Here is a 9,203-nt window from a genome sequence, read left to right as displayed (position 1 = left end):
TTACCAGAGGGCAAACAACTGTAGTTTGCGATAAACTGCCCAGGCGACAATTTGTCGCATAGGCAGTATAAATATTTCTGAAACTTCTATAAACACGCTTCGTTTCTGAAAGCTCATCCTACGTGAAGCCGTATTGACACGCTAAGAAAGTACTTACCACAATTATTTGACCTGTAGTGCCAGAATGTCTTTGTATAAAACGGCCAAATGTGAAACGCTTGAAACTATGTGACTAAAACAAATTGTTGGCGTGATTAAAACCGCGTGGGATCTGGTAACAAAACAATATCGCAACGCAACACTGAAAAAGTTGAATACTGTATTAGGAAACGACAAAAGTCCTGGTATTTGACCTTAGTTAAGGAAGATCTCTTCAAAATACCACAAAACATTCTCGGCCTTTGGGAACCTCTGGAAGGAAGAAAGGCACCTTGATCGATTGCTCGTGGACGTTTGGATCAAAGCTTAATGTCCTTTAGCAATAATGACACTAACACTAACCTTTGTAAGAAAGAACTTAGCGATGGCTGAAATGTTTCCTCTAGGCTAGCAACATTAACCTGCACTTATGCCACACGTCTATTTTCAATGAAGCGTATTTTAGAATGCAAAACAGTTAACCTTTTGCCTTTCAGTTGCTTTCAAGTGCCAAATACGATACTCGAAAATAAAACAAAACAAAACAAACATACAAAAAAACAGCGATAGCTTGGAATGTCTTTTTAGTTTCGAAAAACCACCGCGCGTGATCCAACGACGGAATAACGAACAATAAAATGACTGTTTTGCAATCTAACCTGTTCCAAGTTTCAGAATAGTGAGAACAGCCAGAACATTACAAAGCCACGAACACGAGTTAAAAAAAAACTTTATATATACGTCTGCACTCTATTTCTTTCTATTCTAGACATTCCCACTATAAACTAAAAGCTCTGAACGAACTGTTATTTAACAAGCTAGCTTCACGTGGCATAGCAAAACAGTGTTCGTAAAAAGGAAACGGAAAATGTTCTGTGCTTCATTTGGTAGCTCTGCAGGGGCAACTATCAACAAGCTCTTCCAGGAGTGCCATATAAGGAGCTTTCCTCCTCACCGCCGGTACTGGTACATCAAGCTCCAAACTTTGGCACAGATGCTGCAGCATTCCCAACTTTGTTTTCTGGAACCCCGCTCTGTTTGTGACCAAGGAGCATATCTCGTACTGGTCCACAATTATTGGGTGTCGGATGTGCAGAGCCGACATTACATTTTCTCTTGCTTGTGAGAAATTTTCTTGCTCCTCTGCTGCCAAAGCATCTTCTAATGTCACCTCAACTTGCTGCTGGCGCCGCTTTGCTGCAAGGCGAGAAAAGTAAGATGACACTTGCTGAGGAATCAGGAATTCCGAGACAGAAAACAACCTTTCCCCCGTTTGTACCCCGGGCACGGCGCATTTCTTTTGCCACTGCATCTGCCTCCATTTTTCTACCAGTTGACTCGCCTATGTCGAATTTGGCATCTAGGTAACTCTTTTGCTTTTCGTTAAACCTGTAGGCTTTCTTTACTTCTTTTAGTGCCCAGCCCTCTTGGACAGTTTCACCTTGGCTCGAAGTGTTAGCTGAGCTTGTGGCTTGCAAAGAAGGAAGAACGCCTACACCTTCCTGGAGGCGGACAGCATACTGTAGCTTGGCCAGATCCATAAGAGTGTGCCTCTCCGGTGACATGACACAGGAATCTAAGGACAGGTGACGTTCCAGGGCAGACGAACGTTGAAATACTTTAACGCAACCTTCCTTGGGGCAGGAAAACACACTAGATTGCGGACTTTCAGTACTGGCACATTGTTGCTGATCATCAGTGGTTACCTGGACCTTGGGTGGCTTTGTTTGCCTTCCAGATACTGCCTTGAACCCACCAGGTGAAAACAAAACAGAAAGCCAGCTGTAGTTGACATCTGTAATAAAAGTGGACAGAATCAACAAAAACATCATAACAGAGTAAAGAGGCCTCCATTAACGCTATTATGGTAAAAAAAATTGTAACAAATTATTTTGACATTGATTATTTTCATTACTATTATTATTACTATTATTATTACGCATCTTGTGTTTGACCGTCCGTCGGCCAGCTGTTTTTGCTTATAGATCCTCTTGAAACGTTAAAAAATACCGACGAAGCCAAATTATGATCATCATCGTTATCTTATCCTAATCGTAAACCTAATCATCATCATTAGTGTTACTATTTCAAATAGTAGCTAAACAATGCTTGGTAGTATGAAAGAACGCACCTGAAACATTCTCAATCCCGATGCCCTTTCCTGAGCCAATACCATACGCACGCCAAGCCTGGAAGGATCCGTCAGTGAACTGAAAATTATTCAGTTTACTTATACCGGAAATTTTCTGCGGCTCCACGGTTTGGTTTATTGAGAGCAAGTGAGCTACCCTGACACCTTGTACTCCCCCATGTGAAAGGAGGGCCTGCTTCATTTCCTCTGCTGTTGTAACATCGTGGCCTTCGTTAAGGTATATACGGATGTGGGACTTACACGTGGCTGCCAGCCTGTCCGCCGCTCCCTTTCCACCTTGGGGGTCACTGAAATCCAGTCCTGCTATTTTAATTCCGGTTGACTGTTCCATTTTTGGGCAAGCAAGAACGGTATTGGCGCAATGATAGCAGCCCGCGTTGTCCTGACGAAGGTAGGCCATGGTTATGTCTGGACATTCCGTTTTGAGAGTTTTCAACACGTGCTGTATCATCAGAACCACTGCGACGCTGTCTTGGCTACAGGACTGAACAATGTGTACAAACGCCTGTGACTGGAGCTCTCCATCTTTTCTTCGGAACGCAACAGAAATGTGCCAGGAAATTCCCCTCTTCCCAAACCAATCCTGCTGGGATTCCCTGTACAGCTGTGGGAGAAACTTCATGGCCCAGTCGTTCACAATCAGCACGGTGTTGTCATTCAGCAGTTCAAGAATATCTATTCTCGATTTATCCTGCTGTACTGACCGTAACAGATGGGCTTTCCACGCTTTAACTGATCGCGTTGCCGCCTCGTATAAAAACAGGATTTCATCTCGTTCATCCTCATTGTGAAATTTGGTATTTTCCACAGCTTCGCCAACCTCTTGTAGGGCGCTATTTAGAGCTTGGCACTGATCACACAGCTCGTCATGGTTGTGGTCGCATCGCTGTTTGAACGCATTCTCAGTTGGGTCGCTTAGTGCGTATACACTGCAGTGGTCAGCAACTCTAGCACTACTGTCTACGTGCACCTGATTAAGAAATAAAATTTATTTACACTATTAATACACTTATGACTGATTTTTCGGTTTCTGCTACTATAACTGCTGCTGAGGTTACCTCTTCCACTACAAAAGCATCTACTAAAAGAACCAACACCAAAATAAACACCGCAACCACAACCAATAGCTGGCATCTTACCAGCACTATAGTGCTTCTACTGCTGCAGTTCCTTCTCCTATTACCACTATTTTAACAATAGAGTGTTTCTGTCGAGGAACTATGTTAACAAATATTTGCCTGAGAAGCTTGAAGTTTCAAGAGGCTAATATTTGGCTAGTAGTGAAGAACACAATCAAGAGGCAACTATCAGAAATCTGATAGTTTCCGAGACACAGAAACACCTCTAATTGTCTTCGCACTAAATTTTCTCACATACAAAAACGCATCGTGATTATTTTTACTTTGAGGATAAAAACTCTAATTGAAAGAGCCGAAAATTTTAATAAAAACGAAAAAAAAACAGACGAGAACCCACTGAATGCTTAGTGATTTGGTTGTTTTTTTTGTCTGCAGGCAGCTTTTTACAAAAAAACAGTCACGGGCGGGCACTATCGATCCGGGCATTTTTCACGAGAGGGCATTAGGCCGTTAGCATACCACACTGACCTACTATCGGTAATCGCGCAATCTGATTGGCTACACAGGTGCCTACTATCGATCCGCTACAAAGGCTCGGAGCGCGCGCGTTTAGTTTTCGCATAATTTTATCAATCATAAACATTCAATAAATCAATTAGTGATATTCTGAGTAAGGGATCGGTCAGTGGGTTATGTTTACACCATATGCTCGTAGGATGCCTCTTACTGGCTTTTGATAGTTGACCGGCGTTTGTTTTCAGCCAACTCCTATCAGCCGATAGAAACCTCTAGCTTGTCGCTAATTGTTCAATAGTGCCCTCCGGCGGACGGGCACTATCGCGTCACGTGTTCAATTTAAACCAATCAGAATCGGAGAAAATTTAGTGGCGAACTATAATAAGTAATGAAGTTATCGTTTTAAAAATTCTTATGATTTCAATTTTCCCATAAGCAAACCTTTTTCTACAGGACGTACGAAGAAGCAAGTATATTTGTAATATATTGTACATAGCTTACCTTGAAATCGCTCTTAAGATAGAGCTTTCCCGCCTTCAAGGACTCTTTAATGCGGCTTGCCCACTCTCCGCTGTCAGCTCTAAGTGACGAAATATCCTCCACTATTGAAGCGAGGTCATCAAATGCTCGTGCTCCTTCTGCTACAAAATAATCTAAGCCCTGCAAGGACTTGCGCACCGATGCACTACATTCTGTCAGTATTCGTAGCATGGTACTGCGGCTGAAAGGCTTAAAACTGTTCTCACTGCAATACTGCATGTACTGCATGACAATCCGTTCAGGTATCATTGTGCGAATGATGTTTGGCACCGTGATAATTTTACCGGACGAAAGCTGAAGGTGCTTTTCACCAAATGGTAAGTCCTGAACGAGATGTGGGCTTGTGATAAACCCAAGAAAATGATCCAGTTGGTTTGCGTCTATCCGTAGTCTTGGAGCCTCGCTTTTGGGCACTGGAGCATGCCTCCCGTATTGAGCACTGTGCAATTTGGCCATTGTGTAACGGTACTGGGTCAAACCAGGTATGAATTCAGATATGGCTTTGAAACTTGCGACCCCTGACATCACGGACAGCACCTGCCGCCGTGTGTCCCAGCTTGTGGCATTGCTGTACGACTCTGCCAGAGCTTCTAGGTAGGCTACCTCAGATGGATGAGAAGCTTCATGGAGTCCCAGTTGCTGGTTCACGGTTGCAGACGTCTGTAGAGCTTTCCACAAATGGGGAGCGTTATTAGGCGAAACCACTTTAAGTACAGTTGACACAATCTCGCTAGATCGCTGGACATAGCGCTGCCTTGTACGCACACTGACTTCGCCCCATTCCAGCCAAGGCCTTCCAAGCGGCTGGATCTGACAGTGATTGAGGAAAATATTAAAAGCTTCTCTTGGTCGGGCTACCACCCTTGCAAAACCACTTCCTTCTCCAGAGGAAGAAACAGTACTGGCCGACTCGGGAGAAAATACAGGGCTGTCATCGGAAATCGTCATCCGCCCAAGTCCTGCTGTGAGATCCTCGTCAGAGGCAGCACTGATATCCCCTTCCTGCAATCCAAAGGTACAACATTTCCAGCTTAGAATAAGAATAAAAGCTCTGTTGCTCTTAATTCATTTCGGTGGACCAGGGGCTGGGTGTTTAAATAGGGTGTCTCCCCCTCCCCCTCCCCCTCTAACTTCCCGCTCTTGAGTCACAAGCCAAAAAAAAATATATAGCGCTAGAATAAAATAGCAAAGGGGCGCTGGATTTGCTCCTGCACGGAATACACGAATGGTCACTGACATGATATTACCTCTTCCTGGGCAGATTTGTCGCTCTTTTCCTGTTCTTCTTGTTCGCTTGGCACTTCAGAGGACTCTACAGGCTCGCTGATATCTTCACTGACCGTCACACGTGACATAATATTAATCAAATATTCCCTACACTGCCTGCAAATAGCTGTGAAATTGTAAAATATATATATATATATAAGCTACCAATAGTTGTTACATTCAATATTCTTTAAAATGTTGTTTACAAAGAATTTCGCAACTCAAACTTGAGGAAACCTTCCGCATTTCCGAGAAACCCGTTTTTTACTTATATTTACTTATCCACACTTCCTGTAAAACTAGACAAACTCGGCAGACACGGCGTAATCACCAAGGGAAAAGCCCTGGGAACGAGGTTGACAGCGTAAAGAATTTTATAATGCGTTCTTTTTTGCGAATTACCGTATTATCTCGATAAACGCCGGACCCCGATTAAACGTTGGCCTCGAGTAAACGCCGTGTAAAAATTGCTACTTTTTAAATAAACGCGTGCGCTGGGAGGGGGGGGGGAGTTGTTGGAGGTCCCGGCGTTGATTTCAACATAACGTTTCCAATCCGCAATAATGTACTTTTGGGTAATTATCAACTTTGGAGACCCAGGGACAGATTTTCGGGGCAAGACGAAGAGAAAAATCGCCCCGCCCTGACAAACGGCCCTTTGGTCTCGGAGATCGGTAACAATAAATCAATCTGAAAAATTGACAGAAAATTATCCGTTAATAAACGCCGGGCCCCGATTAAACGCCGGCTTCAAATAAATGCTGGGTCCACCAAGCCAAGTTTGAAATAAACGCCGGGGGCGTTTAATTGAAAAAATACGGAACTCCAGTTTCAAATCATTTTTTCGGTTTTATCGCTTTGCGCCGGTACTAATAAACGTTTTCCCAAAGTTTGGCACAAGTATAACTAACTGATGTCACGAAAAAACCATTTCTCTGTAACGAAAAAAATTCTAAAAAACGTTGTAGTAAAAAATCGTGAAACCGTTTGAGGTGCCAAATAAAAAAAAAAGAGTGTATCATAAAAACCGTTGCAGTAAAATAAGAAACTAAAGCCGCCCTATATAGTGTTTAGAAATTGTCCAAATGATCAGCTTCTCGTTTCTGGTTGGTTTCTCGGCTTTGGGGCTTACTTTTAAAACAAACTTTCCACTTTTTCAAAAATCTATGAACAATCAATTATCAAATCGAATGTAGCCTGCATGGGAAGGCTTACGGGTGTGGTCAGCGGAAATGACACGCGCGCAACGCGAGACGCTTGCGAGGGCGCTTTGCACTGGCGCCACGTGCTCGGAAGATCTTCATTTTTCCTCTCCTTTCGATCCTTCTCGCGCAGCCTATTAACATTGAATGACTATTATTAAAACAATGTATAATACGTACGCGAGCCTACTGGTACAAGTATCTTCGTGGTCTCCAACAAGTATGCAGATTGTGCCTTCTTTAACCCACACTGAGCTTTTGGACCAGAAGACTTGTGGGCAGCCATTTCAGGAGGAATTGTACAACGGGACTTGTTGTGCCGCCACCTGGTACCAAATAAATCGCGATGGCGAGGGCACACCGTCATTTTCAGATGCGACTCTTCAATTTCAAAAATACCTAAAAATTGTTGATTGAAAATTCAGTCAACGAAAGTAGTTGTATGCCGAATATATAAAGAAAAAAAGAACGCTAAACGTAGTGATGTGGTTGTAAAGCTTTTAAGTGCTATATTAGCTTACCTGCGCGAGTAAGCAACAGCTTTGCTTCGTTGTCCACACCAGAATCGTCGCTAATCTTGCAATACACAAGATGAGATCGGACATCTTTCCTGCAATCGCTGATCGCAACACATGCTACATTTGCCGGGTTGAAGGAACTTGGACCGCACGCACCTCCGACGAAGCAAGAGTAGCCACAAGATGCCATAAAGGCTTTGATAAAACCACGAGGAACGACAATAACGTGTGTTATGGCAAAATCTACAGACTAAAATACCTACAACCACAAACTCACAAACGAAAAGACAACGGAAAGACTGGGGGTCTGCCAAAATTCCACAGCGTAAGTGTCACGTAATCTTATCGAAACAAAAGAATTTTGAAGTGTCAAGTTACGACCTTTGCTCCTGTCTTCGTTGTTGACACATTTCGAAGTAAATAACATTTATGGCAATTGGTCAGCATGGCACAAATATTATTTAGGATACTGTTAGATTCAACAATCAAGTGCAAGACGTCCAAGACTGTATTCATTTCGCAAATCGGGTAAGTTTTGTATCTTTCCGCTGAGAACGAAAAAGAGAGAGAAGGAATTGATCGTTGTACGCTATTTATAACTTAATTATATTTAGAATTTGCACGAAACGTTTCGTTCTATTTCACCAAACAATGTTAAATATTATTATCCATCTTCATAGATATCTCAGGAGGCATTTTCCTTAAGAAACTGGCTATAGTTTGTTATAAAACTGTGTTTAGTACATCGGCGCTTGTTGGTTTTACGGCCTCTTCACGCTTCAAAATAACCTTCACATTTTAGTCTCTCGACGGGGAAATATTTTAGTGCCGCCGGAAAAATTTTAACACAGTAATCTACAAGAAATGTGCTTCAAGGGATCGCTTTAAAGTGAATTTATGTAATTCATTTTTTTCTTTCGAACGTTATATTCTTTGTTGTCTTTCTCGCTATTGAAATAAATTTGAATACAACTGATTTCTTCACTGGTGTAAATTTTAGCAAACCAATGTAAACAGTTTCAAATTACACATCAACAGAATATCTCCCGTCTTGTATGTCTTCTAAGTGGACATATTATAATGTTATTTGACAAAGTAATATGATGTTCGGTTCAACATAAAATACACAGACTCTAAACCATTCCGGTTAAGCATTTAGAACTCGTATAGTTTTAAAGCGATAATTAACGAAGAGTAATCGTGACGGCCGGCTTGTTTGTTTCACGGTCTCGTCACGCGTCAAAATAACCTTCACATTTAAGTCTCTCGACGGGGTACTTTTTTAGTGCCGCCGGAAAGATTTTAACACAGCAAACTACAAGAAATGTGCTTCAAATCTATGGTCATTTTAAGCTCAAACTCAACGTACCAATTGGGTTTCTTAAGCGTTGAACTTAGAGAAAATTTGCCAAAATTTCAAACTGCAGAAATGGGGTTTCTTCTAACGGCTGAGGCGTCAACAATTTTTGAGCCTTTCTCGATTAAATTAGTGCATTTTGGAGAACGATGATGTGTTTATGTTTGGGTAGAATTTCATTTGCAGAGGTCTCTGCGTTTCTTTTTACGAGCAAGATGAACATGGTCAATTTTCGGTTAGTTTCTTGACCGAAAGGACGCTCATTTGCCGTATTTTAAACTTTGCCCGATTTTGACAAAAATAAAAGGCTGACGAAACTTTTAACTTTATTTTTCAAAATACTTCACTATAGAGATAAAATGGGCAAGATATGAAGAAATTCGAAATAAGACGACTGACGGTCAATTTCTGGTAAATTCAGAAATTGGCACTTAA

At 42.0% G+C, this 9,203-nt stretch overlaps 1 protein-coding gene across 1 annotated transcript; it reads right to left on the bottom strand.

The window, feature by feature from the left end:
• Positions 1 to 1,018: 1,018 nt before the first annotated feature.
• On the bottom strand, positions 1,019 to 7,988 carry LOC144641057 (uncharacterized). The gene is made up of 7 exons (XM_078500112.1): positions 7,415 to 7,988; positions 7,074 to 7,292; positions 5,673 to 5,818; positions 4,387 to 5,427; positions 2,270 to 3,260; positions 1,418 to 1,933; positions 1,019 to 1,335 (listed from the first exon to the last, which is right to left on the bottom strand). Exons 1-7 carry the CDS (start codon positions 7,599 to 7,601, stop codon positions 1,019 to 1,021), a joined length of 3,417 nt encoding a protein of 1,138 aa, XP_078356238.1. The 5' UTR covers positions 7,602 to 7,988.
• Positions 7,989 to 9,203: the final 1,215 nt, after the last annotated feature.

This window comes from Oculina patagonica, unplaced genomic scaffold, assembly GCF_052425735.1.
Source record: "Oculina patagonica isolate OP01 unplaced genomic scaffold, crgOcupat unplaced646, whole genome shotgun sequence".
NCBI classification, from domain to species: domain Eukaryota; kingdom Metazoa; phylum Cnidaria; class Anthozoa; order Scleractinia; family Oculinidae; genus Oculina; species Oculina patagonica.
This window is presented reverse-complemented; position numbering and strand designations above follow the sequence as displayed.